Raw genomic sequence first — 13,759 nt, forward strand, 5'->3', positions numbered from 1 at the left:
GAGACAGGGTGCCATCCGTTACCGATGGCTTCCATTGGGTTGTCCTCCTCTGATGAGATGGTGAGAGCAGACGGCGGTGGAGGGTGATGGAGTTAGACCTGCGGGGCAGGAGTCTGCCGGTGGCGGCGGCGGTGGGACGCCGGCAGGAGGCGTGTGTGTAGAAATGAATACGTGGAGTCGACCATCAACTCGCACGCAGTCAGCTACGTTTTGTGGTTCACAATTTCATTCGGTTTCAAACTACTATCATGATTCAGATGGATGTGTGATGTAATGTGTATTTCATGAGATCTTGCCTGTTATGGCGGCGTTTGTGTGTGTGTGTATGTGTGTGTGTTTGTGTGTGTGTGTGTGTGTGTGTGTGTGTGTGTGTGTGTGTGTGTGTGTGTGTGTGTGTGTGTGTGTGTGTGTGTGTGTGTGGTAAACATGAGAAGACCCTGCATTGCATTAGTGGAGGCCTGCAGTTGCTGACGGCAACCGCAGTACCATGTTCTGTCACCCGGCGAAGCCAGGTCCTCAGCACACATCTTCAAAAGGCATGAGTGCGCATTCAGCCCCCCTCTCTCTCTCTCTCTCTCTCTCTCTCTCTCTCTCTAACTCTCCTTACCTCTCTCTCTCTCACTCTCCTTACCTCTCTCTCTCTCTCTCTCCCTCTCGCTCTCTCTTTTTCGCAGCCTGTCGACCGCTGCATTGCCATCACCGCCAGCAACTTTCTAAAATGTGTCGTGCCAGATTGTGAGCGAGGTGTGAGTTCAGGGGAGCGTGGACAGAGAGGCGTGGTTGATTGGGTCCAGGGTGCTGAGGCTTTTGCCAGAGGAAGTGCCCGGTCCATTTTTGCTCCCTATCCTTTTCTATCGCTCTCTCTCTCCCTATTTCCCCCCCCCCTCTCTCTTCCCTCTCTCTCTATCGCTCTCTCTCTCTGTGTCTCTCTCTCTAGCTTTCTCTCTCATTCGTTCTTCTCCACTCGGATGGTTCCATCATAAAAAATAAGCTCCCTTTAGCGACAAAACACTCGGCAAAATGTCCAAGGTTTAATTGTGATCCATAGCTACTGGAATGGGCTCAAATGAGTTGTCTCTCATCCATGCGTGTGTTGTTGTGATTTTCCTCAAGGTTTGCTCGCCTCAGGGTTGTTAACACAAAACCATTTCATAGAAGGGTAAAACATGGATGGCTTGATTCTGCCAGACAGAAAACAGAAGTGCTGGTAACAGATATTAGTAAATCGCTCAAGCATGCATGTTTGCTTCTGTGGGTAATTTTCACCACTTGACAATAATTGGGCTTTTGCTCTAACGCAAACACTATTGGCAGGCTGGTGCGCCTAGTGAGTTTGCAGCAGCATGCTCGGCTTGATTGTGGCGTTCTCTATCCGTGCTAACATTTGATAGGGATCGGGGCTAAAGGAAATCGACTGCCTTTCTGCTATACATTCATGACCCGCGCCTTGTTTCTCGATAAACATTTAGAACAATCGAAACATGTATTTGTTAATGTAGGTATTTGAATAAAAGCAAAAACTAGTGCAGTATCTGGTATTTGAGGAACACTCAAGTCAATAATGTGATAATATTGTACCGCAATATTGTAACAGGTTTGTCTGAAGACCCATTTCCCAGAGGTCATGTGTATGAAGATGGCTAACTTTGGGTTTGCTCTCTGCCCATTATTTGCTGAAGCTCAATCTCAGAGAGCCATTATGATAGCCTAGAGACTTAGCAGTGCTCAGCAGACCTACCTGATTGGGTGTCAGACAATAATTCTCTCCCCACAGGTTTTCTCTCCTGTCCTCTCCATCATCATCTTCATCATCACCACAGTCAATCCTCCCCTCTCCTCTCCTCCATTTCCTCTCTTCTGCTCTCCTCTCCTCTCTGTCACCATCTTCATCATCACCACAGTCATTTGTCTCCTCTCCTCTCCTCTCCTCTCCTCCCCACTCTGATCATATTCTCTCTCTCTCCCCCCCCCCCTCTGCTCCTTTCCTCTCCTTCCTGTGCACCAATAATGCAATCTGTTGGCTGAATCCTTGAAGCTGAGTAAACTGTATCTATCAGGCACTAAATGGTTTTTAATGCCCGGTGGCTATTTTGTGGACCGCTTTTTTCTGCTGTGAACCGCAGTAATTACATTTTAATGATGCTTCTTTGCATCTAACATCCTCTATTAGTGTGCGACCTGACATACTACACTGGGTTTAACAATTTTCAGTCGGGTAGGGTCAATGTTGGTGTAGGAGCCTTTGATACACTACCTGCATCCAGCTAAAAATATATACTCATACTGTATATATGTTTTTTTTTTATGTTTGCTTTAGCTTTCTGCTAAATCTTAAATCTACAATGCTTCTGTCTATTTTTTATTTTATTACTAACTTTGCCTTTATTTTCTCACTTTCTAAAATGCAAATTTTTTTTACTTTGCCTTTCTAAAATGTTTCTAAAATTTGCCTTTATTTTCTATCTATTATACTTTTTACTTATCTATTATTTTCTTTTATTGTATGACAATGTTTATATGTGAAGCACTTTGAGTCTGCCTCGTGTATGAGAAGTGCTATATAAATAAAGTTGCACGGTGGGTAATATTAGACAGGTGCAATGGATATATTTTATACTATCCAGGATCATAAGCCACCTGTGTAAACAATTGAGTCGGCTAATTAGTTTGATTTATCTTGTATGGAGACTCATTGCAGGGGCTGTGATATGAAAATGCTTATAGATCATTTCCTCTTTTCTGGAGAGTTGAGCCCCATGATTTAGTTGTCTGATGCGATCCGCTCTACCGTATATATCTCCCGTTGACCTGATCTGCACAGCTGCTGCTGAGCTCTATACACCTTCCTCCTCCTTATCCATTACACACAGCTGCTGCACTACTGCTCAGAGTTAGTCCTGGGTTATTCTAAGGCCGGCCGTGCTGTCTCGTTCATTAATTATCCTCCCATCTTCATCTACCGGCTTGCGTTTCTCTGTTCCCTGGCCTCCAGTTCGTTCTGTGGGTCCACTGACCACTGCGATGTGTCCCGTGGACCACATCAAAGATACAGTATATAGACCCCCTATCGCGCTCTCTATTACAGCAGCACATCTCCACCACGCTGAGCACACAGCCCATTGATTTATGAGTTATTTCCTAAGCCTATCCTTCACTGGAATAGTGGATTCCTTTAACCATGCTGCCGTGCTGCAAATTGAACATACGGCGGCTCAATGGATTCCAGATTACAGCAAACTTTATTCTCGTTATTTATTTTAACGTTAACTCGTCTACGGCCCCCATCCTGATGGCACAGGCAGTAATAATGTGAACCGAAATGCCACTTGGAATGAGTATAGCACTGGTATTCTAGCTCCGTCGATACCTGCCTGGCAACACTGAGTGAGGGTAAACTTGACTCAATTAGTAAGAGAGTGAGACTCTGGCTACCTTTCTGTTGGCACAGCACACAGTGTCTGAGAGAGTGTGGTCGCACATTTGTGGCCATGCAGAGTGGTGGGACTTTTTCTCTTCCAGTCCTTCACTTGCTAATGAGTTTCGGGAGACATGATTTGTTTTGTGTGAAGCTGAAGCCGTTCTTGATTAATAAGAACTGGCATTGATTTTCTCATATCGTATTAAGTTACACAACAGAGCATAACATGGTGTGTCAGGATGCAGCCATATAGAGCAATGCATTGATATTACTCATTTTGTACAACCTCTGCCAATCAATTGCGTGCCAAGAAACCGTATAAAAAACCCATATGGAGATGTTACTGTGGTTTGGAAATGAAAGGGAATATCAAGAAGGACACATCAATATATTGGTATGCCCGAGTATAGGGCAGATTTGTTTCGACATCAACTTCATATCTGAAATTCAACCTGAATTTGATATGAGTTAGTATTGGTGTGCTCTCTTCATGTCATATTCCCACAATATCAAATTCTCATATCGTTAGCCTCATAGCACAATTGTGGAAGTCCTATTCTGGCCAAATTGTGACATTTAACCTAACTCTACTCTGCTAATGCTGCTGAGTCACTGTTCCTCATTGACTATATCCTAAGCCAATCTGCGTGCTTTTTACATTCCATAATCACTATCTGCCTCAGTCACTTTGGCATTTTTGACGCTAAATACAAGATGAACCTTAAAATATGACTTAGGCAATTATGCTATGAGGCTAACGACACTGTACCATCTCCTTGTGGCGGGTGTGATGACGCTGCTGGGCCCCAGGCAGCCCTTCTGTGTCACTTCCAACCAGAGGGGCCCTCTGACCTGGGCGCCAGTGTAGCAGGTGCCGGTGTAGTGCACCACCGAGGAGGCTGCCAGTCCACACACCACCTGCTGGCTTCACTGGGCTCCAGGGCTCCAGTAGGGGGTCAGCTGTCATGTAATGTGTGCACTACCCCAGGGGCGTACTTAGTCATTTGGGGGCCCAAGGCAAACCCAGTCATTGGGGCCCTCCACATTCTCGTTCTGCACTGTATATATATATATATATATATATATATATATATATCGTATAACTCCGCTTCATTTTCTCAACCCGCGCCAACTAGTTTGTTTTGGTACCGTCTTCCTGAATCAAGCCTGCACATGCACAGTAACATGGAATAGTCCATTGCATGAGAAGGGAGGGGGGGGGCAGTCAAAAGATCATGATAGATTAAGCATTTTTATGGATTTTTAAGCGCACAAATTAAGACCAAAAAAAAAATAATTGCTTTAAATCGAAGAAAACTTTATTAATCAGTTTTGTATGAGACGTTTGGGGGCCCCTGGAAATCTCGGGGCCCCAGGCAATTGCCTGTGTTTGCCTAATGGTAGGTCCGCCCCTGCACTACCCCTGTCCCTCCATCAGGGAGCAGTGTGTGTGTCTCATTCTGATATTCTGTCCTGTGACCCAGCGTTGTGTTCTCTCTCTCTCCCCCCCCCCCCCCCCCCCCCCCCCCCCCCCCATCCTGCAGTGTTCATCATGGGCTCCGGTCTGCTGGTGTACCCCTTCGGCCTGAACTCCAGCCTGGTGCGCTCCTTCTGCGGTAACTCAGACATCTACAACGCGGGGGACTGTCAGATAGGCTGGGGCTACATGCTGGCCATCGTGGGGGTGATGCTCACCCTCTTCCTGCCCTTCTTCGCCAAATACGCGCCCAAGGAGCAGCTGTCTCCGACCCCCCTGCCCACTCTCTTATAGTGCATTGCTCCAGGGTCGACGCCCCCCCCGTGGTATCCCCCTCTCTTTCTCTCTCTCTCTCTCTCCATCGATGACGCACCATCGCCCCGATCCGCTCTGCTTTCTTGTTCTGGGGTCGGGGAGAGAGAGGCGTGGCCTAGCATGTCCCATCAAAAAAATAATACAACTAGGATGCTGTTTTTAAAGAGCCGGTATTTACTGAGCCAACGAACCACACGGCTTGACTGACTGACTTTATCGTAAGACTAAACAAAAATAATGTGCGCAGGAAAGTCTTTGGTTTGTTTGTTTTGGTTTGTTATAACAAACTGTTTTGTTGTCATGATCCTCAGCTTGTTAGTGTATACCTTTGTTGTCTGGAAGGAGATTAACCTCTTTTTACATAAATCCAAACATATGGCAGACATTCCTACTGATGTATTAAAGGGAAACCCTCCAAATGCCTGACTACTTCCTTCTATTTTTAATTGTTTGTTGGTAATTGCAGTAGAATAAAATTCTCATTCATCTCCCACGCTGTCTGGACAAGGCGAATAGCGAGCGTCATTACTCTGATCCAGAAGAGGTTTCTGTCATTGTGGAAATAAGGACATTTTCATTTAAAGAGCTTGTGACATTATAATATGATTGGTTAAGGGACTTCTGAAGGTGAAGGGTGGAATGGAGTGCAACTTCAAATGAGCGTGGAAATAAAAATGGACCCTTGACTTTCAAGTCCTCACATCTAGTGACTCATTTTGGATGCCATTGGATTGTAAATATGGAGCTGGATTTTAAAGGTTGGACAAATTAACAAGACATTCTTACCAGTTCTCTTGGATAATGGACGTTCTTGACAAAGGTGTGACCAAATTAGACAGCAGCTGATCTCAAACTGTCGGCTCTAAAGGCTTGCAAAGTTGGACAAATGTTGGACATTTTACACAGAAAGCTACCATTACACACAGCCTCGACCTGCCGGCAAGAAGCATGGAAACCCTTTGTTCTCCTGAAGAGGAATTACATTATAAAGTAATATACTAGTTGTCAAAAGTCAATGTTTTTAAGATGCTTTGTGATCAGTTGATGTGGGAAAAATTGCTTCTTTGTTTCAACCCTTTTCCCCCCCGGAATTCTTGGTGTGATCTGTTTGGCTTTGGTAACCCTGCATAGTTTATTTTGGTCTTCTACATAAAACACACTTGAATCTCATTCTCAGATTCAAGATCAAATTGAAACACGCAAAAGGCAGGGATAGAAAGGATTACAGTGAAACATGCATGATCAGTTGGGGTTTGCTATTGCAAGAACATTTTGATCTGGATTTTAAATGTGATCGTCCGACCATACCAACTTGTGCCTTTTAACATAACCAAGATGAACATGTTCAATACTCTTATCAGGTTACTTACTTATGAATAACTGGATCTTGATGTGTAAGGTGTATTACTTTTAGTTGTATTTCTTTCTCTCTCTCTCTCTCTCTCTCTCTGTGGTAAAGTGTTTCTTCTGTACTTCAGTGTAATAAATGTGATCTGATGAACTTTGGAAATGTCTAGGAAGCAAGTTTACAAAAGCTTCTACACCGTGGAAATAATTGCACAGAGATAGAAACTGATGTACTTATATTCAATTACACCCTGGCCTGTTTTGACTTTACCCAGAGGCAGAAAGCCACTCTAATGGTTAAATTAAAAGGTCGGGCCATCCCACTAATATACCTATTCTCGGAGTCCCTGTAGGATGTGGATTTGAGTGGCAGAGGTAAGAACTGAACCAATTGAACCTTGGCTTCAGGTAATGTAAAGTTAATACGTTCTTCACATCAAATGTGAAACATGGTGCATGTCCTTGAGATCCACTCATTCTCCACCTCCTCTGACTGATTGTTCCTGTGATGTTCCACAGACAAAACATGTTTCCCAATTACTTACCCTGTGCACTGCCAATTTCATCAAAATAGACCTTCCTTTTATATAAGTGTTAATTATTCTTAATGAATGAGTTTAATTACGTTTAACCTTTAAAAATGCCAACATTTAGTTTGAATCCATAATGTCTTGCCCTTGAAAAATAACTGTAATTATGTTGCTGTATTTTTTTGAAATATGAAGAATAATGTGTTGGTATTGTATTGGACCTTATACTGTGCTTGACTGTACAAATGAATGGCATTACTGCACTGGACGGAAACAATGCCCCAATTTGTTCTACCCTTCTGTGTCAAATCTCGGCACTGTTAAAAAAAACTGTTTTCGTAGCGTATAGAAGTATTGAGTTTTTCATTGTAATGTTTGACTTTAAATAAATTAATAATTGTACGTGATTTCAAACTTCATTCTAAGCCAACCCCTCTTTCAAGGATTACATTTCAGATGTAACCTCATCTTTAATGCTCTTCCCTGATCAAGCGCTCTGACAATATTTGCTGTTCTGTGAATTTTCTTTGCAATAAAATTTCAAAAACTGAAGAAAAACACATTTTATTTTGCTGGAAGTGCTCGAAATGCAATCAAACTATTCTGTTCTACTTTTAAGATATAGAATAAATTATACTATATATATTTTTAAACAACCTGAAACAACTTGCCACTCACAAATATAGAACATGACAACAGCGCCCCTTACAGGTAAGACCTGTAGTAGTATGTTGGACAAATCACATAACATATTGCAGGTGACCTATTTTTCATGTACATATCCCATATATTAATACATTAATAGAGAATATAACTCATTAAGAATATGTAGTATTTTCTCAGGCAAGGAAGTTGCTTCTGCTCAGACTTCGCTGAATGACTTGACCAGCACCCTCATCTCTACATTGCAGGCTTTGACGGCCTCCTGGGCATTCCTGTGCTCTGAGGGCAGAGCGGGCCGGACGGAAACACACATCAGGAGGTCCTTGGCATGGTCGTAATTGCCCACACAGCGCTGGACCTGCCCACGGATCAGCCGGGGCAGCTCCTGCTCCTGTTAGGGGCATTTAAAAGACAGATAGGTACGTGGGGAGGCGCCATCAAGGCCAAACTAATACACAGTTAGGAGGTTTAGGGAAGGTTTAGAGTGAGCACCATTATCGGCGAGAACCTCGCCTTAAACCTCAGGAAGTGTACCTTTTACTATTACTATACATCTATTTAAGATAAAATAAGATTGTGGAGTGTGTGTGGATGACGGCTGGTTTAAGCAGACTCATCTTGCCCGAGACAGACTGATTGGAATCTGGGGCTGGGTGAGGGTGCACACCTGCTATGCATTGAGCGATCAAAATGCAAAGGTAAACCAGCCATCTCCACACACACTCCCTCCTGCTCTGTATATACTCAACCTTGGCGATACACTGGTTCCAACATCACCACCCTGTGTCCCTTTTATGGAGTAGCCCTGTAAAAGCCAGGTGGCGTGTAGCATCGTCAATGCTACAAAAATGTACTTTATTAATTCCAGATGGAGAAATGTACCCTTTCCATGGAGGTGTCATGGCACGGTTAGTAGACTTATCTTCACTAGTTCAGTCTACTTCTTACATGTTGGTCCCTCGACATCGAACCCACTCCCACTTTTGGGTTGGTAGTCGAACCTCCCTAGCCATTATACCACCCTGCACCGGGTCATCATGGCCCTTACGTTCTCATAGTAGACACACTGCACAGTAGCCTTCCCATCTCTTAGGAGGAAGCTCTTGGATCCATGTGAGCCCATGGTTACAGCAGAGTCCAAAGTAGCTGCAAACAAGAAGCACAGCCTGTCAGATGATGTCAGATGAATAGCATATGGGCAACCAGTTACCAGAGTAACCAGAGTATTAAGTTACATAACTCAAAGTGACTAACCAAATATCTCAAACAGGTACGGTGCTCTGTCCTTGAACTGGCTCCAGTGTTTCATGCCAGCAATAACAGCTGTCAGAATCCTCAATGATTGACCCGTGGCTGACTTCTGAATCTGAAAGGCTGGTTGGGTCTTTTGGCATCGACCACAACAATAATATTAGTATGCATCAGAATCATCAGTAAGTACACATACTTTTATTATACTTTTGTTGACACTTAAGCCAATAAGCTTTCACAATCAAGACAAAATAATTAGACATTCCTTTATAATACATTTTCGGAAAAACATGCAATAAAATTTTTTGTATTTGCCATGGTTGTCTTACCTGTGATGGTGGCCCGGAGGCACTCTGAGAGCGAAATGTGCTGTGGTTTGTTTCCACTGGGGGTCTCTCTGAACCCTGGATGTTAGTGGGTTTAAATCTCCAGGAAGTGTTTTGTGTCTTTTCTGTGTGAGCAAGAGGCCGGCTGGGCTGAGGGAGGGGAGGTCTGGGCGGTTGGGTGTAGAGGTTATTTGGAGCACTGGCCTGTGAATAGGATCCATGCTGACCCATTTGAGAAAAACCTCTTTGAGGTCCAGGCTTGGTCTGGACCCGAGTCCTTTCATTGGTGTAGGCAGCGGGGCAGTAGTTGGTTTGTCTCTGGTTAGCGGTGGCCGGGGAGTCCTGTTGGTTCATCTGACTAAAGACATGTTTGATGAGTTAAACTATAACCATATTTTGTAGATTTTACAATAGGTATATCTTAAAAAGCATTCTTTTTTGAGGTGTGTTGTAAATCACATTATTTGTGATCGGTGCAATTTCAAGCCTACAATTATGTGCACACAAAGTTGAAATTACTTGGTGTGCTGAATTTACGAGTAACATGTGTGAACATAAGTGAAAAATAATTAGCTTTAATGTTAATTGGTCCATATTGTAGTAGGCGTTCAGGGGTACCTCAAGTTCCCAGGTTTGTATGGGTGTGGTAGGGGTGCAAAGGTTCTAATGGTAGGGGCTGGTCCGGGTGCCGGCCGCATGCTACCACTCTGCGGAGACTGCTGATAAGGCTGAGGGTTACTCTGTCTGTTCCAAAAGTAGCCCTGGGGTGTACTGGTAGGGAAACTTGAAGCCTGGTAACCTCCTTAAGGACAAACAATACATACACTATGAGAAAGAGACATGCATAAGGAGGATATCTTCTTAAGACACACATTGTCCGTATGCACTGCCACCTTGTGGCCGAAAACAGGCGGGATCACTGGATCTGTGGATTTTCTCCCAGATCATGACACGATCGGTATTTCACCTTGTGCGCTGGTAAATGAACTAGTACTTGGCATGCACTCGTTGCTGACACCGAAGTCTTTCTCTGAGGGATTAGATGTCATGGGCATTCTGGTCCTTTTCTTCTGATTAAAGAGTGGCACAGAGAGGCATCCTAGAAGAGACACGGTCCCATTCAGACATAAGTACACATAAAAGGTGTTTCAACTATGCTGTATTTGATAGTCAAACGAATCAAAAAAAAAACACGAATAAAAAAGCTACTAAAGTAATTTTTTTGCCAACCTGCTGTTGGCCTTTCTTGTTGGTCTTCATATCTTTTCATACTGTTGAGAGTATGTTCTTTCCTCTTTCTATTTCAAATTGTATGCCAGTAGCCTAATAAAGGATTTCGATTAGCCAACGAACTAGCTCACAGTGGCTAGCGTTAACTCGTTAAATGTGGACTTTCCTAAAAGCTAAAATGCTTTCCCTGGAGCAAAAATGCGGGACGTTTTAACTCTTGGGGATAACACTCAAGAGTTAAAACATTTTTCAATGTAGTGGCATCGACCTAGTTACATTTAGTTGTCTATCCTGCTGGTTAGTATTCTACATGCTACAAGTAAACAAAGCCGACGTTACCGCCGTCAGGAGACGACTTCTACAGGACCCTGGACAGCTACGCGCGCCAAAATCTCTTCTGTGGAATTTAAACGTGTTATAGGCTACTCTTAAAATATTTGCACAATAACATTATGAATGCCTTTTAATAAAAAACAAAAGTTAAAATTGTATCTCCGCGACAATTCCAAGACCAACATATACCGTCATGTGCAGATTTAACAGGCAGACACGTCCATAAAGGGTTTCATTGCAATAATGTGAAAAGGTTCAAGAAAGGAGTCAAGAAACAGGGCTAGAATTGTAAATGAGTTGTATGTCTGTTGTAATTGTTTAATCTTGGTAGTGATGGGCAAAATAGCCCAATGAGCACATCACATGACATGTACATTACGAATATAGTTAACTCTTGTTCTAACTTAACGAACATATCACATGTACATTACGAATATAGTCAGCTATTTTTTCAGGTCAAGGCCTGAGCCGGAGGCCGCATGTCCCAACTAGGGGAGATGCTGGAGACTCAGACAATGCACCACACATTCGCAAGAACAGGAGTCAGTCTGCTGATAATATTCGGCCACAACTCAGGGACAAGATACCCCTCGAGAAGCCCTCGCACCTGGTTAGAAACACAGAAGACACTCATAAAGACATCAGAACCCGGAGGCTCAAGGTCAAGCTAAACATCCAGAAACACACACACCAGCCTAAACGCACACACCTCGTTGGGAGGGAAAATATAGCATAAGACTGTACCACACAGAATGCCTCATGCTCTTCTGAAGCAGAACTTCCACAGAGGCGAAGCTCCAGACGACCTCAGCGCTGTTAGGGACTTAGAAATATTCGATCTCTCACGCTTTGTGAATCTGTATCACCTTTGCTACTTTACTCAATAAATCCGAGGCCCTCGTGCTGACAGACTTTATTACCTCTCTGTCTCATTTTATCTGGTCAAGTAACTAGACAGACTAGACTGTTTTTCCCAACAGTAGGAACACATATTTGTTGCCTACATTAACAAAATCCATATGTAGACATCACTTTACTAACGTCACTTGAACATTTAAAGGTTAAACGCTACAATAAAGCCTACTTCATGTAGGCCTATCCTTAAAAAAATCGAAAATACAATAATGAAAACAACGAAACAAAGATTGCATACAGATAGTGCAGTTGTATCTGTGAACACTTTACTTAAAGTCACAATGAGTAACATTTAAACTAGCTCATAGCTAAAATAACCTGGACATCTGTATTCATGCTGATCGATAGTTAACTGTTATCAATAAAATCCCAACTCATAACTGATATATACTACAAATAAAATATGCTGGCCAGCTCTCTTTGTTTACAATAATATTACCATTGACACTCCCAAAACCCCCTGCACTCATGCAAACCAGCCAGCAGTGCTACACTAGTTTGCTTCACACAGTTGCACAGCCAGTTAGAGTGGAACAAACTCTTATTTATTTTTACTCTTACTTATTGGGTTTTTCACTTCTGAAAGTCTCCTGCCTACTCACTCTGACGACTCAATCTAACCCATTGCGACTTTTAATCTAAATTGGTTGTGTTTTAAGGAATGTACATAGGGCCTATAACCTGGAATGTAACATCAGTTTCAATTTAAAACAGCAGATTGGACCCAAACACACAACACACAAATGGAACACACGTGTAAAGAATATTTTGGATATTTAAACACTGGAAAAGGGACGCAAAACACATCAGACAAACAAGCGACTGACACTGGACTGAGCCTTCAATGTGTGCTTGTTAATTTTAATTATCTGACACAGCTGGTAGGAAACCAATGGTGTGGAACAAACACTGAAGACATCGACAGGACATTCAGGAAAACACTTTGAATTTGAATCTAAAGGAGCCAAGAAAGAGACGGATAGGAAAATGACACAGAATATCGATCGTGACAGATGCCTTCCTCAACCAAAGCAGTATCATATTAAACCCTATTGTGTTGCACAAAGTGTTGTATTGACATTATTGTGAGCTGAGTCATTTTTTACTAGTAATTTATTTATATATATTGATATTGTATTCTTTATGAGCTATGGCTTGCCATAATTGTATAAGCACAGGGTTGATTGATTGAGTTATGCGCATAATGCCAGCTACATCACTTTATCATTACATCATATGTACATACCATTGCAAAATATAACATGCATAGCCAAAGGGATGGTACCAGGATATCATGTGGTAATAGACTGGTATATGACAACGCCCACAGACATTCAGCACCCCCATAGTACCGGACAGCAGGGCACAAATCAGCACCCTGGGTAGCTCCACTCCCTGGGGAGGGTTCCTCACCTGGAAGTACTCGCCCTCATCTGCAGACTAGGCCGGTTGATGTGGAGTATCCGAGTAACCTGTTGTGGGTGCCGTGCAGACAGCAGGTATTAAGGAAGTTCACTGAAGTTGTGATCCTCACCCAGCAAGGAACAGCCATCGATCTTCTATGCCGCATGTTTGAGAAGGATTTTTGTTATTTTTATGGCAACAACAAAACCTTTCTTTGCTAAAAGGACACCTTTTGTCCCTCACCATTCCTTCCTGTGAGGTGGACATGCTTGGTCCCTCACATTGCTTATTATTGTTACATGTCCAGCACGTTTTGTGTAAGAAGATGATGAATCACTATCAAAATGAATTATGAAATAGGTGAGTTGGTGAGTTTAACAGGTCTATCAGAAATAATTGATACCTAACATCTACAATTACACATTGGACCCCCTCTCTCTGCCTAAACATTAACAATCAAGGCATTGGTTTCATCACAGAAGCAACATGCATAATTGTGATAGTAATAGTGTTTTCTGGTTTGCATTTTGTTTAAAGGATAATACTGGTG

General features: G+C 42.9%; 2 protein-coding genes across 2 annotated transcripts in view; one reads left to right on the top strand and one right to left on the bottom strand.

Moving 5' to 3' along the window:
- The window catches only part of lhfpl7 (LHFPL tetraspan subfamily member 7), a gene marked incomplete at both ends in the record, with an annotated part of 46,205 nt that extends 41,016 nt beyond the window's left edge, over nt 1-5,189 (top strand). The window contains one exon of the mRNA XM_084474002.1: nt 4,963-5,189. Coding sequence (XP_084330128.1) covers nt 4,963-5,189 — 227 coding nt within the window. The remainder of the gene's footprint in view (nt 1-4,962) is intronic.
- A 2,760-nt stretch (nt 5,190-7,949) lies between these two features.
- Nucleotides 7,950-10,597, bottom strand: spata22 (spermatogenesis associated 22; the record flags this gene model as incomplete). The annotated part of the gene is made up of 7 exons (XM_084474778.1): nt 7,950-8,141; nt 8,799-8,896; nt 9,005-9,134; nt 9,331-9,685; nt 9,946-10,129; nt 10,295-10,426; nt 10,558-10,597. The coding sequence occupies 7 exons, from the start codon at nt 10,595-10,597 to the stop codon at nt 7,950-7,952; spliced, it is 1,131 nt and encodes a 376-aa protein (XP_084330904.1).
- Nucleotides 10,598-13,759: the final 3,162 nt, after the last annotated feature.

The sequence above is a fragment of the Micromesistius poutassou genome, assembly GCF_964030765.1.
Source record: "Micromesistius poutassou genome assembly, chromosome: 10".
Lineage (NCBI taxonomy): Eukaryota > Metazoa > Chordata > Actinopteri > Gadiformes > Gadidae > Micromesistius > Micromesistius poutassou.